We start from the raw sequence: 27791 nt of genomic DNA, 5'->3' as shown, positions 1-27791 counted from the left end.
TGCTTTTGATAAAGCAAATGCTCAGCAAAAAATACATACGGCCACGGCCTTGACCATATCATAGGCAAGTCGACGAGTTGAAGTCATGAAGATCATTTGCAGAAAACTTTCCAAATTACCATGTGACGTCAGCTGTAACTAGACGTGAAAGCATGGCACCAAGTAAAGTCAGGGACACGCCTGCCTTCCCAAGAAAATTTATTGCTGTATAGAAAGGTAGCTCTTACCGGTGTGTGATTCGAATATACTAGGAAGTTGTACAGTTACAATCTCTGACACAAGTTTGTGATTTGAGTAAAAAAATATACCTCACAATCAGGTCAAAAGTTTCACAGTGGTAAGGCACTTTGAAATTAGCAATTCGTGTCCACATATTCCATGTAGCTACAACTGAACATGAGACGTTAATTTCATCACAATCATCGATCTGCACTACTTTGCTGCAAAATATTAACCACATTTCACACTGATCTATGCTGTTTTTGTTGTGTAAATGTGGTATAGGGAATTGATGTGAGAAGAATTGCATAGAATACAATCGAACAATTTGTGTATTTCCACATAAACAATTTATCAAATTAGATTAGATCTTTATAATTCTTATTAGAGTTTGTTTGTGATGACCTTGTTGATACAGTAATCTCCAGGCAAATTCCTAAGAGGCATCTTGTGCAGATTTGGGCAGTTTGACACCTGCATTAGCGTGCACTGTTGTTCTGCAGCCAGCTCCTAATGTGGTCCAGGTTGGCGGTCTGCCAGGCGATGTTGCTGCGGATTCTCTCCAGCGCCTGTTCCCGGCCCCTCGCGCCGGCCCCGGCATCTGGGTACAAGGCAAAGAAGTCCAAGACCTACGGGGGATTGGTAGAATAGAAAGTTTGTAAGCAATAAAAAGTAGTATCCGATAATTCTATAATCATGATATAATTCGAACGTTCATCTGATTTAGTAGAAAAACTGATTTTACAACAATATTTGAACATGGAATTTACCCATTGTTCGACAGAACCTTTGGATATGACTGCTTTACTATTATGATCAAATGAGTGACTCCATGAGCAATGGATCCAACGTTGCAGACAGTTTTCAGCGTCCCTCGTTTCTACTCATTGATGGTGGTGGAAAATCAGGATAGGTACTATTCTCCCATTGTGTTGGACGATTACCGTTCAATTCATAGCATGATATTTAGTTTTTGTTACGATTCTACTGAAATAAACAGGCTGCAAAGTTGTTAATGAGAATATCTTTGTTAATGACAATGACAATGATGTTTATTGCATGTTCATGCCCCAATGGGGCTAAATGCATTAAGTTTGATATAAAGTTAATGACAACAAATAAACACCCTGTTCTCGTCCATGCTGTACTCAAGCAGCCTGGAATAAGGAGACTCTCATATCAGATCATATATTAATGACTGTACGTAGACTAGACCTCTGACCCCCAAGTTCCAAACCTACACGTATATATCAAGTTCAATTCACTGTTCTTCTCTCAAGAATTCGAAGGTTTGTCTTTCGGCTAAATATTGTTGTTTCATTCGAAGTATACGTTAACCATTTGAGCTAATTATTGGTATTCTATGAGAAGTGCAAATTGTAAATATGTTAAATGACATTTCATTTCGCAGCTGATCCTCTCCTGCCTCACCTCTTGCAGCTCCGCATTTGTGCTGAAACCAGAGACTATGTTGGGAACGAGACGACCCAGGGAACGAGAATCCAAGCCAAACCTGCAAGATCACAAACAATGTTATGATATGGATACTTGGATACTTAATTAAGCCATTAACTATCATATATTGAAGTAGTTAGCTAACCTTGTTCGACAGTTTGAGGCATTAAAACTACATACATCTGGTACTTACAGACAATATCCATCATATGGATGTCACAAGTCAACTTGGTAGTTGAAAGGGAGACTGTAGTATTAATGAGGGCCAGAACTACCTCGATGTTTGTTTGCAAGATTCATTAGTCTTGTTTTTGACCGTCATCTTGTTTTGCACTTTTAGAAATGTTGCCATTGCATCCTATTCATAATTGGCAACGGTCAAATGAAAAAAGGGAGATATCATGGCTCTTGAATTGGAAGCAATGGCCATCATGTTTTGAGGGACCTGACGAGTAGGAGATCTGCAGTCAGAATACCTGATTCCCAACAGCTCTGGCCACTTCTACCGTACCCAGTCCCACACTATGGGCAGGCCGAGTTGAGTGTAAGAGACGTACTTTGCAATGGTGAAATGGAAAGCAAGAAACGATATCAGCTTTGCTTTAAGGAACATGACGAGTAGGACAGCTGCTAGAAGCATGTGAGAATACCTGTTGGCCAGCTCCGGCCACTTCTGCCGCACCCAGTCCCACACTATGGGCAGGCCGAGTTGAGTGTAGGAGACGTAAGTGACGGCCGAGAAGAAGTCCTGACTCCGGACCCTGTTCTCGTCCATGCTGTACTCAAGCAGCCTGGAATAAGGAGACTCTCATATCAGATCAACAACCAGCATAGATGGGTTTACTGAATGATACTATGCAGGCTTTTCATTTGACGTATCTGCGCCATGTTGGATTACAGTGTACATCTGTAAACCACAAGAAGATGCTACTGCTTAATTCAATTACCCACCAACATGGTCGTAGGAGGATTCAAGTCATAATTAGTATGACGTCAATGACAAGCCTGCATATGCGAATTTTTTGAAGATATAGAACGTTTTCACTATTTTCATATCTGCTAAGTATTGCCTGCCCGCCATGTTGGTTTCTTCATTTGCATTCAATCGAATGGTAGTACAAGTACAACAACAATTAACAATTTTGTGTTTAATAGTGGGTAGTATGGTCCGGTATTCTCTTTGAGCTGAAGACATTTCATTGTAGTCTGAGAGGGTCAGAAGATCTTAAAATGGTTGGTTGCGCTTTGATTCGCTGAAACGCAAAGTCACAACATGTTGATCATGTCAGACGTCACTTGAAAACGTTTGGCCTGTTCTGTATCATTTGAAGAAACGTCATAGCATCTGGCAATGGCCTCAACCTTAAATCACTTTAAAGATATCTAAGAAGCAATGTGGTTGTCATAACAATGTCTTAACAATTTTGAAGCTCTCACCTGCTGAGAAGAGCCCCGTCGGGGACGAAGGCCAGACCGTAGAGAAGCCGAATCTTGTCCTGTGCCAGTGTCTCGGTGCTGTACTTGTCCCACATGTAGTTCCAGGCAGCTTCGTCTCCCTCCTGCTGCATGCCATATCGGTACACGAGCGAGCGGAACGCCGAAGGAACGCTGAACAAAAAAAAAGTGAACATCAGGTAAATAGCTACCAGACAAAATGTGTATATTGCAATACGATTTGAACAATTTGCAGTGTTAGCCGTTACCGGGACGGGGGACGCTACAGATGAGGGATCGTCTTAGCCCTCTTCTGAAAGCTTAGAATAATAGATTACGTAAAAAATGTCCAATCCCTGTGTTGGAAACAGTTAACATTTAGCATGGTAGCCTTCGCAGTTATTTCTAAGAACACCGTGCTACGCATGTAGATTTGGCAAGCAAATGTAGACAAATAGAATGTATTATATATATAACTTTTAGATAGATGTAAGATAAAGAACACAAAAAACCAAGGGCGTCGAAATAAACTTCCCAGCATACGGACCTTTGACCCTGTAACCACCGTTGGAAGAAGTCAGAGGCGTCGTTCAAGGCATTCATGTCTCCCAGTCTCAGGCGGGATTTCAGTCGTGAGAAAACTGTGTAGAACTACATACGTTTTGTCGATTTGTGTATTTTGTGTGTAAGAGTGTGTGTGTGTGTGTGTGTGTGTGTGAGTGTGTGTGCGCGCGCGTATGTGTGTGTGCGTGTGCGTGTGTGTGTGTGCGCGCGTGTGCGTGTGCGTGTGTGTGTGTGTGTGTGTGTGTGTGTGTATGTGTGCGTTTGTGTGTGGGGGGGTCTTTCTGCTCTCACTTAAAACAACAAGTTGGTTTACTCACTGTTCAAGATGTGTTCCGCCTTCCCTAAATCCCAGAGTGTCTGCTAATGGCCGAACTTTGCTGCTGCAGTAATTCTGTGAAGATAAAGCCATATGATAACTATGTATTGTTAGAGATTTTTTAAGATGTCAAAAACTTTGAAGAGTTTGGAACAATCGGTGATTTTCTTAACTGAAGAACCGATTCTAAGGATTTTGAAAAGTTGTCGTTTTTCCAGAATAACTCCTGGATGACATGGTTTTCTTAAAAAACATATTTACGGCTGGCATATTCACAAGTTAAGTGTACATGTCAAATCACGTTCGTAGCAGGCTTGTGAACATTACGGCTTGCGCACGTCAAATAACCATTGTTACATTTCCACCTCACCTTCCAGGCATCAAACTGGTCGGTATTCTCCAGCAGGTTGGTGACAGTGGACAGAGACGAAACTGCGGTATCCCAGGGCAGGAACCCTTCCTCCTGGTCCAGGTACTTCGTCAGATCCAGAGCCACGGAGTAGCTCAAATAACCACCGCTGAAAAACAAAAGAAGCATCGTGGGGGAGGGTTGAATAGTACTTTCCAACACGATAATTGGACTTATCCAAATTTTTGACCGACCAACTCCATTTGTCAAGGAAGAAGATACCCACTACTTCTGTGATGCCACGCTGTGTAGATATAACACGTGACTCTTTGAGGAAGGGAAAAAAGGTGGAAAATAGCTGAAGTTGAACAGTCAAAAATTTGGTTAAGTATACTTTAGTGTTCGAAACAGTTCAGTCTTCATCCAGAATGACTTTTACCAGAACATATGAACAAGGGAATCATCAACTTTTTGCATTTTACTATAACAGTGACTGAAATGATGTTATCATGTCTAATGCATTATGGACTCCATAAAGACCATCGGTAACACCATAACTGGATATTTGAATATCTGTGAATAGCTAAAACCATTGGATTGTCTCAACTCATGACCTTTGACCTACCGGGCCAAAGCAAACCCATCGTCGATAAGTCCAGAACGGTCGGCAGCCGAAAACATCTGTAAGAGAAACAGCTTTGAATGGTTTTATCCGTCATGAAACACATAACGTTAAATAATTGTTATATGCTTTGCTGTGAAACTTTCGCAGTATATGAAACACAGTGATGATTAAGACTATGACAACGGTAGTTGCAACAGAAAGAATAATTCATTAAACTATGAGATAAATCTTCTGATCCTTGCTATTATGAGTACCGAATATTAGTACAATTCTACATTTACTTGTAAGTATTACAACATGCAAACATTTGCGATTTCAATAATAAAACCTTCTTTGGATGGCATTTCAGAACTCTGAGTTGCGTGAACATTACTAATCTTTTAGTAAACAAATCACTTTTCTCATAGCAAAAGTTATCATCCGATCTTCAAAATAAGGTGTTGTTTACGAAGGCCCATAACATTATGCAGCTCACAAAATGTTCCTGTGCGTAAGCGACAAAATAGCTTTCGTGGGCTACCAAGTCGTCGCTGTGGGCCTTCGTACTCGAAACATGTTATATTCACATTTATGTAGCCTAGCTAGTCTTCTATATGGTTTACCATTCTTTTAACTACAACATAACATTACTGCTAACCAGGTGATCGTCCTGGAGTTGCTGTGTCACCGCAGCCCACACATCATCGTCAAACGTCACCCTGTAGTAACCGTACCGGTTCACGTTTCCGATGAGCCACTTCTTTGCCGAATCCGGTTGCCAATTCGTTATGACAACTGTGGAGGTACAAACACAAAGAACAGACTGTATATCGTGTGCTCAGTCAGACCTGGTGTGTGGACCAGAGGTTGTAGAACATTAATGATGAGTAGTATTGAAAGCAACCACAGGCAATGGCATGAGGCAAAGGAAAATTTATGTTGTGTGGACGTATACAGTCTTGGAAAAACTTGGTCTGTAAGTAGTGATTCTAAGCAGGTGGGGTAATGATGTGTGAACGTTTGGTTGGACCGTACTAACTTATATAACGCTATAACGATTAGTAGATTGCTTAGGCGACTATTCTGTGTATTCCACCAATATATGAATTGCAGTATTTAACTCTCTGTGTGCATGTGATGTATCACGGACAGAGAGAACTGGTAAGCTAAATAGTAGATAGCTACTATAACCTACCTTCTTTTGTATTCATGACCTGGTTCCATGGAGTGTCTTTTGTTTCCAGTTGGTAGAAGGATAGAGGGATGGACCATGTATAACTGCAATGATATACATATGTATGTCAAACAAAATGTTATAGCAAGGTGTTGGCCATCAAGATTCTACGTTTGCCATTTGACAAGTGAAGTGGCAAAAGCTACCAGAAGAGTGAATTAATTAGGCTAAGTTTGAGAAGAGCTTCAGACATCTCCCAAAGTGAATAGCTCCAACGGGCTAACCGTACTTGTAAGGTGAGTCATATTGGCTGTTGGAGGTATCGGCCGTGCGGTCCACCAGACATCGCTCCTGGGTCACCAGCAGGCCCGAGCTCGTGTTGCGGAAGTGCACCACCGGGAACCCCATCTGCTTGGTCCAAGTGTCCATGATCTGCTTCACCGGTTCACCACTAGCCTAGAAATGGTTGGTCCAAGGTTAGACATCCAGGTAATAAGATACGTCACTGACAAAAGATAGTGAATACTTTTGTTACTCTCGTTGTATGCACTTATTTGTGATTATGTAGCATGTACCATGTAGGTTAGTTATCAATATTTAAATATTATTTTGTCAGCGTATCAGTTCTATAGTATACCGATGTGCAATATTTCAAAGCGCAATATTGGTAATCATCATTCACGATCTCAGGTTTTAACGCTTATTGTAAATATTAGATTGCGATGATTCCCGAAAAAGTACCATATTCTTTTTATATTTACACTTTTCAACCCTTTGTACTGTGTAGTAGTGTGTACAAAAATTGTACCCAATGCATTTTACTACAATTCACTCGTCTGACTGCAACATTGAAGTGTTGTGTGTCAAAGTTAAATAAAGCATTCACATATACTATCTGAAACGTCTGACTGTTTCCAAAACCATATCCAGTCGCTTTTTTTGAAATTGATCACGTGGATTGAAAGAAGAATTGATTTAGACCACATACAACAGCGTATAACTGGCAGTCAGATTACACAAAACGCCCAACTACGATATACAAATAAATTGTACTGCTTGCGGAAAAAGCTTATAGATTTACTTTGTAATGATTACATTTTGATGATACTGTCATTATTCATTAACAAATATTCTGATAAAAACATTCATTGCGCTACATGATCAGAGCCAGAAAAAGCAGCATGCGATTTTGAGAGGATATTCATGGTGCCCTTAGATATTCAGGAGATATTTTTGACTACAATGTCAACTCAGTCCGTGTTAGTATAGTGGTGAGTATCCCCGCCTGTCACGCGGGAGACCGGGGTTCGATTCCCCGACACGGAGAGTTAACTTTTTTCGTCGCCTTTAAAGATTGTCATTGTAGCATTAATTGAATGTGCCGAACATTCTGACGACACAGACTATTTTTTTTCAAACATGTTAACGGTACCTTCACAGACGCATCACCGTAAGATTCGGCTGCCCCCACACAATATTAAAATCATTCTACAGAAGAACTGCGACAATTAGACGTTGATTCTTAGTTTTGCAGTATGCAGTAACGGGTTTGTTGTGTTGTTCATTCAACATATTGCGTGAAAAGTACGATTCAACTAATCATCTTCGAGCCACAAATTCATCAAAACCCATCTTGTGATGCGCTACAGGTACTAGTATCCTAAATCGAAACGGTACATTTCTAGATCACCATCCCCTCTAAACGACGTTTATTTGTCCAAAATCACTAACGGTAAGGGGTCTCATATTCCATCGTGGGTGAAATGCGAAATAAATGGTTCTGTATCTTAGTAGTTGGTTGATGGAGAAATGTTGCACAGTTGTCATCCTGCCTAACTCGTGCTTATCGTTTGACTAACTCGTCGCTGAAGACTGTGACAAATGAATTATCAGCTAGTTTCCCTTTAAATATGGATACTGTGACAATAAAACCGTGCTGAGTTTCCTCTCTCCCCATCTAACATTGTCTAACTCACCTGAAGTATTTATCAACTGACTCCTCTACAAGTCGATACAAACGTATTCATTGTCGATACTCGCTGACAGTCGCCTTGGACATGAAAAAATTTACCAGTTGAGTAGTTTTTGTTACTCTATCGAGGATTCAGCCATTTTGATTTTGACCTTGACCATCACAAAACCACGCAACTGGTCGATTTCCCATGATGCTTCATCAACAGGGTGTCATGGGAAATGTTTCCCGCCACCAAATGGACAGAATAACGGGGGATTGTGAGAAAATGTCCACAATTATGGCTTTTAGATGATTTTTACAACCTTACCGTCGCCAGGGCGCTCCACAGGTCGTCCGTGCGGGCGGTGCTGTAGGAGTAGTCCGTCAGATATTGCTGTGTGGAAGGGATAGAAGCCGACAAACACCAGGATTAGCTATTAACTTCTTTGATAGGTTCAATCAAGGAAAAGTCAACTTTTCCGACCTCGCAATTTTCCCCTCTCGCTAAGGTGGCTGTTTGCATTCCTTCGTGACCCCATCCTTGGCATTTGGCTAGGTGGTTGGAATGAGGTCCAAGGCAATAGAGATGGAATAGGTGAGCGTTGGGAATTCTACTCCAACGAAAAACGTCACAAAGATACATTCATGGTGATAGGGCAATCTAGATTTCTCCAGGAGATAATGATACCTGTCGATCAAGTTTTAAGGCATCGTAAAGATCTTTGTGTAAAAAAAAGAAGAAGAAGAAAGTGATGGATGAGACTACATACTATTTTTGTGGTAGATTCCGATGTGTTATCATCACTTTGTTTTACAATTACTTACGAATGTTAATGACATATATCCTAGGCTAATACTTATTGTAACTCATTTTCTGGAAAACCCTTCTAAACTGATTCATTTGTATACGTCAAAGCATATTGGTTAAATCAAAAATGTGTTAAGTCCTTGACTAAACGTATAATCTAAACAACACACCACATACAAACATGATTGATAGCTCCAAGCGATGATATATGCCCATGAACTTTCTAACTACAAGTTTGTGAAGTGCAGATATCAATATTTCATATCTTAACATCGCTTACATGTGGTGAACCGATAATGCTTATAGACGAATGTTGTACATGATATAATAAAGCACCGACTATTCATCCCCTTTAATACCCGGCGAACACTGTTGTCCCTGTAGAGTTTCTAATAAGATTATTATTCAATGTCGTTGTAGCCAACGCCATTAATCAACGGTGGTGAATTAAAAGAGTTGGAAGGACGTACAGTGATGCCGGTCTGGAAGACGGTATCCCCCAGGAAACTTCGCAGCATACGGATCACAGAGGCACCCTGTGGAGGAAAGAAGATTGATACAGTCAATGAAGCCGTGTGTTTAATAAGTCATACGCCACGGTGCATCACTACGGTAGAAATGACAAGGAACTTCTATGGTAAACATGGCAAGGAAAAATGCAACAGTATTGCTTAATACGACATTGCGCATTCGTGGTCTAAGCATCTACATCTCTCTGACTTGTTTATTGTTTAGTCTAAGACAAAATGTTAGGTTATAAAGCTCTACAGATAGGTGGGAGGGATTTTTTGGAAACATTTATAATGTTGTAGAGTTTACGTTAAGTTGAGAATGGAAATGGTCGTAAGTGCCACGTTTCGCTTGGCCTCATATATATGTTGTTCCGATCTACCATGTATTTTTTGGTAAGTTCTGATATGTTTCTAACGTTATATAGTCAAGTCAAGTTTATTGCACAACAATTGCATCAGATACAATGTATGGCAAATAACATGTATTACTAAAACTACAAACTAACTGCCTTAGTTTACTTATCTAACATCATTACGTAATACAGAATATTACAGAGTAAGTACAGTGCATTTCACATTGTTATGGCACGACTTCTCTTTTGCAAAGCATTATATATATATATTGGCATAGGTGGACAGATAGCCGGGACATGATAGAAGTACATTGAATATTTCTCTTCTTGACTCTTGTTTTAGGTAATGTTGTTCTGTTGTTACATATGGTCATATATAGAGAGATCTGTACCAGTGACGGAGAAACTCCAAACAGATGATACGAAATATATATTGGCATAGGTGGACAGATAGCCGGGACATGATAGAAGTACATTGAATATTTCTCTTCTTGACTCTTGTTTTAGGTAATGTTGTTCTGTTGTTACATATGGTCATATATAGAGAGATCTGTACCAGTGACGGAGAACTCCAAACAGATGATACGAAGCTGATCTGTGTAGGTTACTAGGAAAAGTGAACATCTTCAAACGCTCTCGAGCCCATTCATCACTTCAGAGTTGCCGTTTGGATTCAGACTAACTTCACGGTCTTTGATGACACATTCTCCGGCAAATCTGACCCTAACTGTACCAAAACCAGACAACCATTCACCGAGCCGTCTCACCCATCAGTTATCATACGTTGGTCGTGTTTCCCATTTTGGTTCCGGAACCTTGCTAAAAGCACCATGAATCTTGTCTACAAGCATTGGAAAGGCCATACAATACTCCTCTGGAGGTCACTCGCGGTTTTTAGCATCCGAAAGAATGGAGAATCCGAGACCGCACTTCCTGACCCAAAATGTCACGGTGGGGTTGGTCGATGGGTACGAAATGTCAGAGTTCTCTTCGCGTATCTGACTTCGGCTGATATCTACATCACACATTGATCAACCTTTTTGTGTATGTACATAGAGGACACTGGCCCCGTGAAAAGTCAATAGGCTTCAGCTTCCTCTCTAAAAGGGCGAGTACCTTAAACCGAGCAGTTAGATTTATGATGACATTCTTTCCCTGCTTCTATAGACAGCGAAGATAAAGACGGTTCGTACACAGATACGAGTCCCTCAGCATATGCTTTGTCGGCTAAAGAGTGTTAGCTGAAAGTAAACTGTTATGTTTCCTGGGTGGCAGCGTTTGGTAAATATATAGATGATATATCGAGCTGAAGTTGAACTGTGTTTGACTCAGTCCACTTTATTTCTGTGAAAATCGTCAGCCATGGCAAAACGAGTTTTATAGAAATAAAACCACGCTAGATGGTAGAAAATACATATAATACATATATGACATACACAGACAACAATAGTTTCAGACCCCCACTACAAGCGTACTGTAATGACAGATTGCAAAGACTATGAAATAAAGAACGTAACATGTTAAAACAAAATAAAACAGTCGCTCGGTATCTACATAAATCTCTCAACGTACCAAAACTAATTTGAACAATCTATTTTTCTGTGTACACGTACTCGGTTGTCAAATTCCCATGTGGCACCGACAAGAAATACGAGTAGCTGCATAAGATCTGTTTGAAACAACAAAAGCTTACAGCTATTAGCTAACGCCAAGGATTATAAATGAATTCATAAATTTCTTAACGTACTAAAACTAATTTGAAAAATCTATTTTTCTGTGTACTCGGTTGTGTAATTCCTTAGTGGCACCGAAAAATACAAGATCAGATCTGTCTGAAACAACAAAAGTTTACAACTAACGCCAAGGATTATGGGTAACGCAAAGGATCATGGGTAACAATACAGACCTTTTTATGTTTATGTTTTGTTTCAGTTATTGTCTCCATTTTCTACTGTCATTATGTAATCATCTCTGTCCCCATGTTTGAGTTTTTTCTGTTTACTAGCTTTAGACTAGAGTAGATACTTGTGATATTGTTTTTTACACTGTTTGAATGTTTAATAATGTTACCTGCAATTAGCCCACGGTCAAGAATTTGCAATAAACTTTATATTGTTATCATTTGAAATGCAATAGATATTTAAAAGAAACAATACAGACCTTGCTGTAAGAGATGGAGTCGAAAATCTCGGTGATCTCCTCGGGACGGTTAACAGGGAGGATGATGGGATGGGAGGTAGTGAGCGCGTCCAGCCCGTACACCGGCTGCAGATCCTGCACGATAAATTGGTCCAGCTGGAGGAACGGGAGATAAAGGAGGGATGAAGACGGCTGCAGATCCGCTGTAATTGCTTCTCAAAGACGATTCTGCTAAGGCCCCCTTTCCACTAGACGGCGATAGCGCTGCGCTCTCACTGCGACCTAAATATTCGCTAAAACATTCGCTTTCACACTGGCTTTATGATGCAAAACGTAAAAGTGTTACTGAGAAGACAACAAGACACACAAAGTGTAGAAATACTTGTTTCTTTTCTATAGAATTCGTTGAGCGACCTGTCAAATTTTAGGTCGCAGAGAGAGCGCGACCAGAGCGCCGTCCTAGTGGAAAGGGGGTATAAAGTGAAGACGCCTTTGCTGAAAATAAAATCGCCTTATGGGACCTGAAATGTGAGGTAGAAAAATGCCGGATTTTTTTAGATAAAGATATAGCTTTGTCTATTTTCAACATTTAATTGATGACAATCTGAAGCCGAAACTTATGGAGCCGTGAACCGTCCTGGATATACGAGCAACCTGCTATAATACCTTTTAATGATACATGTTCGAATTGCTTATACTCCGAACAAATGATTTATGAGTATTCTTATGGTTTTTAGTATTTCTATGTTTAAACACTTCATAGAGTACATGTAGTTAACGTTTACGATCATTGAGTTGGGAAAAAATGACCCAGTTCCTTTGAAATGATTCTAATTTTTATCTCTAGCGTGTGCGATCTTGACATAACATCTCAAGTTCTGAGTTCTCCTTTTTTCAAGCTTATCAATGATATACTTGTTTACTGATTACTGTCTAAGCGTTTCGGAGGCTTTAGATAGCGCGTGTCTGAAATGACCTAATTTCTGATAAACCGCATTATTCTGTTACCAGTGCTCTCCTCATATCGATCCTACTGGATCCATGTCGGTCCCAAATTTCAATCAATAAAAAAAAGTTACGGCGGTGTCTTCTTCACAAACTATCCAGCACCGCTGAAAACAGAACCCGCTTTCAGTAGGTTTTCAATTCCCTTTCAGTCGAAGTAAAGAGGAACTCAGTGTTGAAAGAATGTAAGAGTTGGTGGTTTAAAGGTAACTGAGTGAAGAACTTAGAGGAGGTTGTACACGTGCACAGACACACACACACACACACACACGCTGACACACACACACATACAAAGACACACACACGTACATATACATTTTATATACCTACGCTCAGACACACACACACACACACACACACAAACGTACACACACACATACAAAGACACACACACGTACATATACATTTTATATACCTACGCTCTCACACACACACACACACACACACACACACAAACGTACGTACGCACACACACACGCACGCACACTTACACATACACACACTCACTCACACACACACACACACACACACACACACACACACACACACACACACATACACACACAGGTACACACGCATACAGACGCACGCTCACACACACACACACATACACAAGCACCCGTACACACACATACACACACACACACACACAATCTGTCCAATTTGTAAAGCACGCGTACTGTCTATTTCACCACTAAGGCCATTTGTTCCGGAAATGTATACGACTATTTGCAAATGGGCGTTCCATGTGTACACCATGAAAACCGTACTTTAAATTCTCAGGATCACCAGAATCATACACAACCATACTTTCTAAAAGCCTCTCTAGTTCGGCATGTCTACAAAAGCCTACCTACAACGCTCCTGTCTTCTGTAAGTTTAAGATTAATCATCTTCCTGTTTGACTGAAGAGTCTTCATTGAGTCGATTCCGCACCCTCCCTTCGGACTCAATTATCGGAATCTGAAAAATGATAGTCCAGATATGATGCGAAGACGAGGGTTGTTACCTGACGTAGCCGTCAATATTTCCCTGTCTATGACTTCCTTGTTAGCGGTACTAATTTACGCTGCTCCGCCGTTTTCGGCGTTTAGGTGGAACCCCAGGAGGGCCGGTCCACAGTCGGCGTCTTAATTAATTTTGCCGTCTCTAACACGGGCTCAGGTTTAATTTCCCTTGATGTAGACGGGCGGGTGGGTAGACTTGAGGAATGACGACAGTGTAAGCGCGGCTAACAGTACCAGCACCGCCAACATTAATTAGTGCAGGGAAGAAGAATGGAGCGGTATTGAGTTTGTGAGAGATACGAGTCGTGGTTTTACATGTATCTTCTGCCGTACATACTTCTCTCTCACTAAATTCCGCTATTGATGATTCACTGGAAATATCCTCCTGAATCGGCTTGGGAAAAAAGTGTGTCAGGATGTGAAGTAGCGTTACCAGTGGAAATAATCCTTCTTCTTCGCAAGAAACTTTCCTGACTTCAGAAAGAGGGTACTGGATGCGGCGAAGCATTTGTTCGGACGGCAGCGAGTCCCGCTAACATTGCAAAGGCCTCGCACCTCCTTTTAACGTTGAGTCGGCTTCCTCCCCACATAATTCACGGGTCTTGCCTTGGGCGGCACATGTATAGAAACAATACCGACCGTCGTACCATTTATCAGATGTTTTACAAGTCTTTGAAACTGCCATGACATTAGTACTTCAAGGCGTTTAGATAGTCTTAACAATTGTACTGTCCTTGGACGTGGGTGATAGTGCCAACTTTGTTGTGTTTTTTTACGATCCCGCGGAAAGTTCTAACAGCTATCATTAGTCATTGTACCCGCAGAACCTTTTGCAAAACAAAGCGTCGGTGGGGGGAATGTTTGCCTGATCCCGGCACATCCCGTCGATCGTATTGAGCGGTTTCTAGGGACGTGTACCCCGCGGTTGCACCAAGCGACTATGCGGTGGTAGATAACGAGTAATTGAGCGCGTTTTTCCAATTAAATGAGGCATAAGAGCGCAATGAGCTGTCTTCGGGCACGTCTATATCAAACATGAAAAATGATGCTGGCGTCTATCTGCAGCGCCCATACGCACCCGGGTCGCCCCGAAACACCTGAAGTACGGTGAATAATGGGACCACATGGCACGGCATGTCACACAAGTCCCGCGCTGACGAACACGAAAAGCGCTGCGGAACTTTAACATTTCTAAAGCGAAACGGCGAGCGCTCAATACTACGTAAACTCTCTCTCTGGAAAAAAAATTGAAGCGTTTTTCTACCAAGATTGTCGCTGTGTATAAAAAGAGGAAGGACACATAAAGCTTTTTTTACATAACTATTAGAAGAATCAATAGCACCGTTATGTGCGCGGTGAAGTAATGAAGTGAACGTTTTATCATACTCTGCTAATGTACAATCAATGCTATATACTCTGGATGGAACGTTAGAATAGATAGTTGAAGGACAGATTATCGGATCAGAAGTCGACCATCGCGGATCCTCCCCTGCCATACACGTCATTTACAAACACTTAACGGCCATTACGGGAGGAGGACAGAGGCGCACCCAAGTCATTACGAAATGGCACATGTAAAAACGGTTCATTTTGGAACAATCGGTAATGGTCTTTAATGTCAGAGAATGTCGCGAAAGGCCAGGCCAGTGGCATCTACACGTCTGGCTTTGAAAGCAACGCTGTCAGTCTTTATATAACATTGTCTAGATCTTTTACCAAGAATCAAACAAGGTCAAGGCCCCGACGTTTTAGCCTCTACCAGGCTCCGCGGATCGCTGGTCATATAGTACAAATTGGACTGACTCCTCTGGCCGGCCGGCTCCCCTAACACACTATTCCCTCTATAAGTCCAATTTCTACTATTCAACCAACGATCCACAGAGGCTGTTAGAGGCTACTAGGTTTATCACTTTTCCAGTCTACTTACACTAAGAGAGCCGGGCGATTGGCCTAGAGCTATGTTAATTTTTATGTTGTAATGAATAACCAAATTAATGTTCAGAGATTGTTTTTCCTTTTCAAAAGAATTACATTATTTAAAAAGAATTTAGAGACTTTTAGAAAAAAATTCATCTTTTAGCAGCTAGCTCTACTAATAAACTAGGACCATACATAAAAATTACCGTCTTCTGTTTACCTATGTTGACAGAAAAAGGTTGTTAACTATACAGCCACATTTTTCAGCCAGCAAAACTTGGATGACAACCCTATGTATGAATCTACCTAACTATACATGTCATGTTACAGCGTTCCACCATTCTGTTTTGACTAGATAGTCGATGTGTTAAACCATCTAGAGAAGGACCTGACATCTAACAGAAACTGAAATACATTGTATATCTACGTAGCCAACTAGTGTTGGTTGTTGGACAAACAATTTATTCGAGTACAATACGTTCGAACTATAGTTGTAATCATGCAATTAGATGTGCATTAATACGATACAAAACTGCATGTAGTTTCTGTATCCAAGTATTGACAATTGCTTTTATGTGTTGCCATGTTTATTATTGCTTTTATATACTATATGTATTCAAAATTGTGCCCTTTAAGTAGTTGTCTATAATAAAAGCATCGCCTCTTATTTGTCAATCTTAAATATTACAGGAACACGACTATAGACCACTAGCCGCTTATCAAGAAGACCCCCCTTCCACCCACTTGTAAACGACATATTCAATAATACAGTTGCAATAGTCTAAGTATGTTCAATACAGGCAAAAAGTCATTTTCACACTTCTTAGCGCCGGTACTTGTCAGAAAAGGTTTCTAATCAAGCAAGTTAGAAGCAAAGTCCGAGACCAAGTAGAAAGACTAATTGATCTTACAGCACGCTTTATGTGGCCCATGATTGGTGCGGAGACTAATTGGATTACCTTCTCTCAAATTGGAGCCCTATTCTTACCGGCAAGAAAGGATATGATCTAATCAGTGTAACCTTCAGATATAAAACGCAGACAGACTGTCAAAACTGTCGTGATCATGATCATCTGTGGGGCATGAGACGTTTTAAACCAGGATGTAGAAGTAAAATAGTATAGTAAACACATAAACTCTCTCTCTCTCGCTTATATAAGTTGCAATAAATGCATGCAGTCATCCTACTTATTATCAGCTGTAGATTTTAAAATCACTAGCATAATTAGCGGATCACGGATAGCGGCCCACAGTCTTTACACGATAACGAATCTCAATTTTTTGTTAGCGAGTGGTTTTTTTCCAAAGATTGTCTGAAGGCCTTTGTGCTATGTTTCCGAAAAAAAAATATGCAATCATTGATTTCGATTGCAAACAAGGTACCATTTCACCCAAGGGTTCTTAATAAAGTTATAATGGCCACAAATAGACGGATACAAACACGCAAAGATAGACAGACACATACACCGAAAACAATACCTGCAATTTTCATGGAGGTAATAAAGTCTACAGTAGGCTATATGAAATACACTCCGTCCGTAGACAGTGTTCTCAACGTAATATACGCCCTGTGATAATCACATGAATCGCTTGGTGGCGTCCATAGTCAGTGCTCATAGCAGCTGAGGTATTCACTACTATATAGCAATTATTGAACTAACCGTTCGAAGATAAGTCATCGCAACTTTTCCAACAATCACGTTTTTTCTGTCCTAAAATACTATTCAGTGCTAAATAAATGTGTTGAATAATCAAGTCTTGTTAGAATACTAGTCTCTACCAGACTGACTACGTTGGCTATTATAGGGAGTATAATTTGCCAGGGGAGTTTTGCTACCAGAGGAGTCGGTCGGCCACGAGGACGAGAAATATGAATCCAAGCATGGACTGACTGCCCTGGCCAATTTCTAGATTTTTTGGCCGAATTCTACGATCCCCGTACCCCCGTAGGAGGGCCTGTTGAAGGCTATTAGAATACAGATCATATGATGTTTGCTCATCTGTTAGTCGCGAGCATTTTGTCACAATATGTAATAGGCATTTACGTCATCGTTCATAATGAATGATGTATTACTGTTGATGACCTCTTACCATTTGCCAGTCGGGTTCGGCTTCGTTGACTCCCAGATATTCCACGAAACTGGCGAAACCTTCGTTCAGCCACAGATCGTCCCACCACTCCATGGTCACGATGTTACCGAACCACTGAAAACCATTTGTAAAGAAAAAAAGCTAAGTAAACATTGTTTCTTAAACGTGTGGGTGTAGACTTCTGTAAACACAATGAATTATGGACCGTGAAATATATATATCTATATGTCTTAGAGTATATGATCCTGGCATATATGCCATCTCATATTGCCTATAAGATCAAGGCCCGAATGTCAATGCTAAAATTGCCCAAAGTATTCACGTTTTTCTCTATTAACCCAAAACATATTTAATGCTAAACCTAAATTTCAAGTTATTTTCTACCAAATGATTGTTCAATTTCCGTAAATAGAGGAAATAATAAAAAAAAAACATGGTATCAACCAACAAACAAGAAACAAACAACATGGTCGCGCAAACAGACAAACAACATGGCGTAGCCCACTGGCGAAAATAATGCAGGTTTAAAACGAAGCTGAATCGCATTGAGGGTTGGAAGTTGCCCAAGTCCTACCTAACCCTACTCCGCAAGGAGGCGGGGGTCGGGAGGGGGCCGATGACCTACGCAAGCCAGGCCTAGTCTCGTGCTCTCTCGCGAGATCGAGACTAGGCCACTATCCGGGATCAAGACGGACTGGAAAATTAGGAGGTATGTACCTTGCCTTTAAAAACAGTCATTGCTTGAAAAAAATTTGCATTAACCAAATGAATGCAGGTTTACGCACCATATGAGCCAATTCGTGAGACACTACACTAGCCACCCGCTGCTTGTTCCCGGCGGAAGACACGCCCTCCTCGTACAGCAGGTTCGTCTCGCGGTAGGTGATGATGCCCCAGTGTTCCATGGCGCCCGACACGAAGTCAGGGATGGCAATCTGGTCTGAAAACAGGGAATTTGGAAGGAATATACTCTTAGTATAACGCTATTTGCTGCAGTTTTAAAAACTGCCGGTAGGTAGCGTCGTGGCACCCTATACGCCCTTTCACAGAGATCAGAACGCATGTGCGGCCAAAGGAAGTCTAGGTAATAAGTCAAAAGTAATGGCCCCGAAATTGAAAACATTCTTTACAATTCTGTTGTCTCCCTTTGCATAACTAGGCCGAGACAGGTTTTGTTTTCTTTTTGTGTGCCTTAAAGTTTACCTTTGACATATTACCTAAAACTCCTGTTGCCGCACATACGTTCCGATCTCTGTGAGAGAGGGCTTATTGTGTCCACCCTTTTTCATGTGTTGATATTTAGTATCTGCATCTGCATCTGCATATATACCCCCAAATGACCCCGCGAGGGGCAAAAGTAGGGGGCCCGGGGGAGCTGAGGCTCCCGGGTTAGGGCGGGCAGGCGGGCAGGCGGGCAGTAGAGTCCATGGAGGATAGGGAAGGATGGAGGGAGAAAGTCATATCCCTCCGTGCAACCAGCACGCTCGGATGATGATGAAAGTATCTACGATGGCTAATTTTGGCTATTACTCACCAAGCTTAGGCAGGGGATAAGGTATTTGGAAAACCTCCTCAAAGTAGTCTGTGATGTTCCTCATGATGTCCAGGGCGTACATCGTGTTGTTTACTTGGTCAGGCGTCGCGTACACGCGAATCTGAGGTGAATGGAAGTCAAACAATTTCAGTCCTTCCAGTCATCTTGCAAAATTATTTCACTCATTTGCAGTTTACTGGAGACTCCAGACGTGCGTTTTCAGGATTAGTAACAACGTGACTACGGGTTGACTGGCTGTACACTGACTACATTGTCATTGAGCTTCCCTGATTCTAGATGAGCATTCGCGTTCAAGCTACGCCATCAAAATGGCCGTAAGTGCCTAAAAAGCGGTGGTAGGTTGTTTACAATTTCCTTTCACTAGCTACTCTCCGAGCAGAGGTTGATGGGGGAAATCGTGACCTTTTCCTTATGTGCCGCATTTTTTCGACTAGAGCAGGCTTAGTCTTGGAGGGTATTTCCAGCGTCCTTCAAGGAGGATGGTATGTAACCTAGCCTGGCCTATCAGGTGGCAGAATACTAAGTACCTCAGGACCACCTGAAGCCAAACATTATCGTCATGTCTTCAAATCAAGATATGGGTATCAGGCAAACAAACGTCAGTCGACGATATGACGATACAATCTGGCTTGAGATGATCCCGAGACACTCTAACATTTATTATGCTAATTTAGGTTCCATACTGACCTCCCTACAGAACGTTAGAGGAAGGGGTGTCGATGGTCTAATTGTGATTTAATGAGGAAGAACGAAAGTGACCGAAATGTTTGCTTTGCATGCCCAAATCCATCTGCTATAGACGTTGCACATCGGATCTCCTTCAGAAGAAATAGATACATGGTTTACAGAAGATATTGTGAATAGTTTTGAAGCATATATGTTAAGTCCATGTTTCATACCTACCGGAGTTCCGCCATGTGTGACGCTTTCCGTGTACTTGAAGTCGCACACAATGAAACAAGAGAGGTAGGAGCTCATAGGGACCGATCTCTGGAAATGGGTCTCTACAAGCCCGTCTGGTCTGGTGTAAGCCGCCTGGGGATGAAGACAAGATGAGTGAATAAAGATAGAAGGGACTGATGCGATACACCGCCATTAAAACACTGAACAGAAGTGATGATCTGCCGCGCGGGCGGATGCATTTTCTACGTGCTTCAATTTTCAATAAAAAAAAGATAATCAGCATAGAAACACATTTGTGCTTGTAATGTACAAACTACGTCCCAACACAAATCAGTCCGTATTACAGCCTTCTTCATCTTCAAATAACCAATCCCTAAGACCACGTGACCTTGCGAAAATGTGACGTCAGCAGCTGGCTGCCTGTCATAGTTTCCCAGGAAATAGTTTTCGCTTTGGCTGAACAGGCAAGACTAGATATGACAAAAAAGTCACTAGTCCCCCTGCAGTTTCAGAACAAGGTGCCAGGGAACCTTGACTTACAAACCACTTCTGGTCCTACAAACTATCTGCCACAAAAGAATCAATACCACAGCATGTTCAGAAAAGATAATGTAAAAGAAGACATTCTTCTATAGAAGCAAGTAACATGGCTAGGATCGCAACTTTGGGATCGCGACACCTACCCAGACAGCAACTATCATTACATTTCAACTACGTCGGGCCATTGGCCATACATAAACATACACACAACCACCCACTGGAAACAATACCTCCTTCCCGGAGGTACCAGACGTGTGACTCACCTCTATGGGCATGTTTGAGATAGCGATGTATTCCGGCTCGTGGATGAGAATGGTGCTAAACTCCGCCTTCAGGGCCGGTTCGTCGAAGTGAGGGAAGGCCCTCCGGGCGTCAGTGGGCTGGAATTTGCTGGTAGCCAAAGATCTATAGAAAAGTTAGAAGATGCTTCAATATAATGCCTGTACTAAAAGTGCACGTACCCAGAAAACCGTCTTCCACAGAGCCACTCAGTTATGGAACATTATTCCACTTGAAACCCAAACAGCTCGCACATTATCCTCCTTCAAAGCCAAAGCCTGGCTCTCCCTCGGAGACCCTACACCATGCTATGTGATTTCCTATGTGTACATATTGTATATGATGTATATATATATATATGATGAACATTTGTAAATTTGTCACCAAATTTTGCTATGTCAATGATAGTGATTTTATATTGATAATGTTTACTGCAATGATTTTATATGTAACATGTATTGTTCTCTCCCAGGGCTAGCCCTTGGCAATATCCTATGGCTAGTTGGGCAGTCCTGGCTGTCTGTAAACAGCCGAACGAATAAATAAATAAAATGCCTCTGATTTTGATCTCTGGCACATCAAGTGTCCTAGCTCAGACCATTGTATGTGTGTGGTGTGTGTGTGCCTTTGGTCTTTAAAAGTCTATATATCTACAAAGGGTGATATTGAAAAGGAATTGCCAATTAAGCGTGCAATTGTACGATATATACAGTGATCTTCTGATCTTCTTCGAGATGATTTAACTCAAAAGTATTCCTATGATTTTGTGCAATCTAGGACATGTATTTGGTCATTTTGTAGCTTCTTTGTACGGCTAACTCTTTGGGGGGGGGGGGGCAACGGGCGAAAATTGGGTCAACGTGGCCTTATTGGGTTATAATAGCCAGTTTCTTTGTGATGAAATGTTGTAACAAAAGTTAGTCTGATTATGGACTTTTTTCCACTTCAAATCCCACAAGAAGCTCTAACTTTGAAACAGAGTACTCGTTTATAAAATCAAAACATCATTTGATTTCTGCCCAAGGGTTATGTTCCTTATTTCAAGCAATACTAACACCAGTCAGTCAGAAAATCATGTCGCCGGGTAGGTGGTACAGACAGAGCACTTAAAAAAAAGCACTTAAAAACCTGCTGGCGACAGAAGGGGGTCGTGTTTTGATAGAAGAAAAATCGCTGGACATGTTCCAACGGGAACATGTCAACGGTAGGAACCATAATTGACAAAGACGTTCAATGTACCGTTGCGTTTACAGTTCTCATTGTAGACATGCCCCCTGGTCCTTTTTTCTCCAGATGAACATCGTTGGTTTTAATTCCTTGCTTTAGCTGTTCATTTTGCCACTTTCTGAGATTATATAGCTTCGTTTGATCGGTGAGAGAGGGGACAGGAAGTTATCCTTGCTGTTATTGTATGCGATTTTACAGTGAGTGGTTACTAGGTCCTTTCAACATCTACGTCCTAGTGTAGCTTTGAAATAACAAACATTCAAAAAATGGAACTTATTTGTGGTCGTTCAAAAAAGGTTTTGATTGGGCAATTATGAAGCAGATGTAAGAACCCGACTCATACTCAGTGTATTACGCGTTTTTATGCCCCATTTAGAACCTCTTTGAAGTATTGCGATATTTCAGTGATTTGCCTCTTTTTTTAGGAACCGATTTCTCGAAATGAGAAGAGGCAAATCCTTAAAAAAGGTGCAATTCATGAAAGACTGTTGCACCAACACGAGGAAAACATTGTGCTGAATCATTGCATCTGCTTTGAGATTAGTAACTAGGTATAACTTATGACAAACAACAAATTTTAATTTGTTGTTTGTCATAAGTTATACTGTCTTAAAAGACAGTGTTTGCCGGTATTATGCAAGTCATTTGAACCGTGACTAACACATCTCTAGCTGTTAAAACTGGACAGCTACAAATATTACACTTTTATTGTTCTATGGTGTTCCCAAAAGAGTTCACTGCTTGCACAGCACACAGATGCTATATTTGCAGCCCTGTTCGACAGCTTTTAACATGTTTACACCCTTCAAGTGGCACTGGAAACGCCTGTAATTACCCGTCGACTACCATAAGATTTAAGAAATCTAAATAAAGAAATAAATGAAATATGACAATGAATAACTCGTAGCAATATGATTCAACTACAACTTTTAAAAAACCGCGAAATCATGTAACGTTGTATCTTACGTACTAAAACATAGTTGTTTAATGTTTGTAAATGAAAGTGCCTGACCCACCCATAAATCAACTGTTTCACGTCAGCGTTAAACAGAGAGAGATTCGTAACAGTTGTAACTAACTGTACCAAGCATTACAAACTACATTACAAACTACCGGGTATTTTGAAAGGGCTGTTTTCTTTTCTTGATCGATAGCAAGCCGGATAGAAAAGACCGCTGGAGACGGATAATCTAGAGAAAGATCTCCTGCATTGTCGTTTGACGTAAGGCGTGTGTGTGTTTTGTAACATTTATCTCAATTGGAACAGGGTCGGATTAGATAAGGAACATGTGACGGATATCAAGTACATACAAATGTCACATGCCTGAAACGCAATCAATGTAGACTATAGGATATGATGCAACATTGTAATATTGCATCATACTTAATGGAAACTTTGTAAGATTGTATGTCGTTACGTTATCGGGGTCATATTTATTCTTTTAACGGTGCGGTTATTCGAGGTACTTGTATGTGGTTGTCTACAAGATTAAAGTTGTCACTTAAGAGCAAAACTGTCTTAACTTCACACCCCCATGGGCCTAGCAAACCGTTAAATGTGCCTAGCTTAATCAGAAACAGATTAGAATTATTAGAAGAAGTCTATACGTAAGTACCTGGTCTCGCCCTGGGAGTTGGTGTAAGTGCTCTTGTAAAATCCCACAATGTGGCCGACAAGACTGCCGCTGAAGTCCACCGTCACCACGTACATGTCCCCGGCGTCGTTTGCGTTGTTCGCCGGAATCTCACCCGACATTTCGATGATGTAAAACTGGTTGGGTAGATATTCGAACGTACGGAGGACATTGTAAGTTGCCCCCGTCAGTTTTTGCTCCACGGTCGGTGTCTGGAGCTCAAGTTCGTTGATGTGTAGAAGGATATACTTGGTGGGTTGGCTGATTTTCAGGTCCATGGCTACCTTCCCAGTAAACGTGTCAGCCACGAGATCCGGCTGGAGGGTGAGGTTGTAGTGTACCGGGACGATGTAGTCGGGTAGGCGGAGGGTCAGCCATGGGCTGTCCGGCGGCCACATGGTCTGAGTCGTCGTCGTCGGAACCGCCGCCGTCGTGGCCTCGTCTCCCGCGGATTCATCGGAGTCTCCTGGACTTGTGCTCGCGGCCTGGTTGGTGGTTACGCCGACGATGAGCCCGATGATAGCCGCGACGACTACGAGGAAACCGACGAGCAAGAGAAGTCTCTTCTTACCAAACTTTTCCAGACAGGAAGCCATTCTTGTAACGAAAGGAGCGGACTCCCAGCAAGTGATGAAGAACCAATTAAAGTTTTCAGTGGGCGTTGTCCCGCGGCACCACCCCCAGTCGGCCTGTATTTCTCCAGAAAACAAATTTGCGGTTAAAGTTTAGCTACAGTTCACATACTGGGGAGTTTCCTATTCAAACACAATGAGAGCAAATAGAAACATGGCCGCTAGCAAACATAATAGTGGTGCCAGGTGAAACACAGAGTCGCTTTGTACTTACTTTAACTTCTCTTGGGACTTGTCCAGAGGGCGGGAAAGGTCAAGTGTTGTGGTGAAACTGGACTGCTTCTGAAGCTCAAGCTATATTTCAGGTAGCATATCAAAGCATGTCGTTAACGTGTTTCTTTCTATCGAAAAAAGGGCATGCGTGAAATTTAGCTGATTTTAGCCTTTCATTGTTGTACAGAAAAATAAGTTCGTAATACTGACCTAAAGAGTTAAAGTTGTCAGATCTCGCCCTTGACACTCTACAATATTTCGGAATGTGCAAATACTTCTGTGATGTAGTAACATACCGATTGGTTTTCATCTGTTCTACTGAGTTTTAAGTCCATCTGATGTGATGAACGTAAGTTGGCCCAGAAACGTCTGAGTGATGTCTGCTGGGCTGACAGCCTACCGGAGGGGGGTGCCGTGCGCCACGCTGAGGGGCACTGATTAACTTGGCATGTACCGGGTAGTAGCGGTACATCAGTCAATGGAAAACACACGGGGAAAGCGAAATGTATATCCACGAAGGTGCATCATTTAAAATTGTAATGTAGCGGGTATCAAAATTTAGATCGATTTTAAGGCACTGCAGCGGAAATGATACGGAAATGATGCGGAAATGATGCGGTTTTGATATCTCGTATTCCGGACATACTTTGGTCATGATTCCAGTCATTTTGAGTTGAGAGTAAGAGAATACAGAGAATAAGTTGTCTGGGCCCCTAGTTTCTTTTTCTGGAACTGCAAGGGCCGATTTTGTTTGGGGGTTTGAAAGATATTGACTCAATCAGAGATCGACTGAACGTGTAACAGTGATGTTCAAGCGCCGCCGACTGACCAGTGTATCCTTTCCAGACCTTTTAGCCTAGCGGTTTAATAGTGCGTTGGCTTCGTGGGTTGGCGGGCCCGGGTTCGTGTCCAGGGAGCCAGGAGACTATACTAGTCACCCCTTGTATTTAACCCCCGTGATGTTTGGAATGAATATGGCTTGAGTGATGTTAACAGTGATATCAAATTTTGCTTACGTAGTTCTACATCTCGCAAGGTATAAGACTTTCAAGCCACAGCGGAACTTTCATAAACACATTTAAATAAGCACACCGATGCCCAGAAAAAAAAAACTTGCCAAATCCTCACAACCAATCTTAACGTTCTATCGCATGTGACAGGCCTTGAGTCGTTTAAATGATTAGCATGTATGGCGGAAGGTGAAACTCGGCAGAGGGGTGAAAGAAAGACACTTGATAGGAACAACCTGTGTTATCTATATCTTTAACATGTTTTATGTTGACTGCTTCCTCTACGGTCAAATCAAGGCCAAGCAACATTCTCGTTCTGTTTTAGGATTGAGTCAAATTAAGTTATACGCAAAAATACGTATTGTAATTGTTGTCATAAAGCCCCCTTTACAAATCAAGAATTTAGCTCGGCCGAGTTGTCACTCTAAACTACGAGGAGGTATGTAAACCCTGATGCCGACGAAGAAACTCTGCTATTTGTTCGTAGGCATCAGGGTCATGCCTCCTGGTAATTTAGGACATTTAGAGCTCGCTGACAACTCGGCCGAGCTAAATTCTTGATTTGTAAAGGGGCTTAAGCATTGAGAAGGAAGCCAAAGTACAAGAAACGTGAGTGCGTGCGCGTGCGTGCATGCGTTCGTGACTGTGTGTGTGTTGTGTGTGGTGTGTGTGTATGTACATGTATGTGCCTTCGCCTCTATGTGTATTATGATGTTAGCCTTCTTCGCAGACCTCTAACAGCGTCGTGGGGGGAGGGGGTGATTCGTGATTTCCAACATGGGCTAAGCTTCTCTAAGTGTCAGGAGAGGGAGTTTTCGCGTGACCAGAAGGGTCCAGAGGCGCCTAAACTCCATCTCCTGGCATTAGGAAACCTTAGCCCATGTTGAAAATCACGAATCAGAGACCCCCTACACCCCCACCCCCACCCCCCACCCCCCACCCCCATGTAAAAGCCGGTGCCCAAGCATCTACCGCCAAGTGCCAAGGTTGTTAAGACGAACGATTCTGCTGGTAAAGCACATATCATGATATCTGATAGGAAAACGGAACGAAAGCATAGACATAGAATGCAGGTAACGTCAACTATTCCAACTCAGCGTAGAACACAAATCAGCTACACGGACACATGCAACAAATATTCACTCACTGTGGCAGTGCGAAGCACCAAGGGAACACTCCAACTTTGTGTCGCTCCTAATCACGCCTTGCCATGGAAGAGTAGAACTCTCTGTCACAGTTTACATGTTCAGCTGTCCCTGGAAAGTTTCCTCGCAGGGGTTTCTTCTCTCGGGTCACCGGTTGTTGGTCGACGAAGGAATTCCGGTCAATAGATCACAATTATAAAGCCTTGCAAACTAACATCTGTGTGACTGCCTGGACATCTTCCATCACTACTTATAGCACTAATTGAGAGCAGATAGTAATACTTGGCGTTTAGGGTTTTTCCGAATTAATTCAGTGTCTTTCGACGGGTGCTGTTGATTTTAGTGATAAGATTGCGCCTTATGTGAAAACAAAGTCAGCAGGTTTTTGATAAAACCTAGGTATGGCGCTACTAGTACTAGTACCATATTTGTGCTTGTTGACAGTGAAATCTTTTGTCTGACAGTTGATAGTAAAGCAAGTGAAATCAATGCTAAAATAGCCATTTGTCCATTACATGCAGTCCATTACATGCATTTGTCATTATTGCCGAATAAACATCATTTTAGGTCCTCAACTACAAAAAAATTACCCCCGCTCGGGTATGGTGTGAGGGACTGCATTCACCATTTCGGATGGGTACGTAAAGCCAGCGCATGGGGAGTTTCAGGCGTAAGGGAAAGAGCTGCACGTAAAACAAGCCAACACACAAATATCGGGAAGAGCAGGAAAGATCCGATGGGCTTGGCTGTAG

At 41.8% G+C, this 27791-nt stretch overlaps 1 protein-coding gene and 1 non-coding gene across 2 annotated transcripts; one reads left to right on the top strand and one right to left on the bottom strand.

Annotated features, from left to right (window-relative positions):
• Window positions 1-181: 181 nt before the first annotated feature.
• On the bottom strand, window positions 182-24867 carry LOC118411752 (glutamyl aminopeptidase-like). The gene is made up of 20 exons (XM_035814236.1): window positions 24022-24867; window positions 21163-21304; window positions 20360-20491; window positions 19436-19556; window positions 18687-18841; window positions 17902-18015; window positions 11903-12037; window positions 9348-9413; window positions 8398-8463; window positions 6405-6571; window positions 6137-6219; window positions 5600-5736; window positions 4963-5018; window positions 4359-4506; window positions 3990-4063; window positions 3656-3721; window positions 3112-3282; window positions 2325-2465; window positions 1651-1732; window positions 182-848 (listed from the first exon to the last, which is right to left on the bottom strand). Exons 1-20 carry the CDS (start codon window positions 24633-24635, stop codon window positions 699-701), a joined length of 2820 nt encoding a protein of 939 aa, XP_035670129.1. The 5' UTR covers window positions 24636-24867; the 3' UTR covers window positions 182-698.
• On the top strand, window positions 7370-7441 carry Trnad-guc. Its single transcript has one exon. It is a non-coding gene; the product is annotated as a tRNA-Asp (tRNA).
• Window positions 24868-27791: the final 2924 nt, after the last annotated feature.

The sequence above is a fragment of the Branchiostoma floridae genome, chromosome 3 (genome assembly GCF_000003815.2).
Source record: "Branchiostoma floridae strain S238N-H82 chromosome 3, Bfl_VNyyK, whole genome shotgun sequence".
Lineage (NCBI taxonomy): Eukaryota > Metazoa > Chordata > Leptocardii > Amphioxiformes > Branchiostomatidae > Branchiostoma > Branchiostoma floridae.
This window is presented reverse-complemented; position numbering and strand designations above follow the sequence as displayed.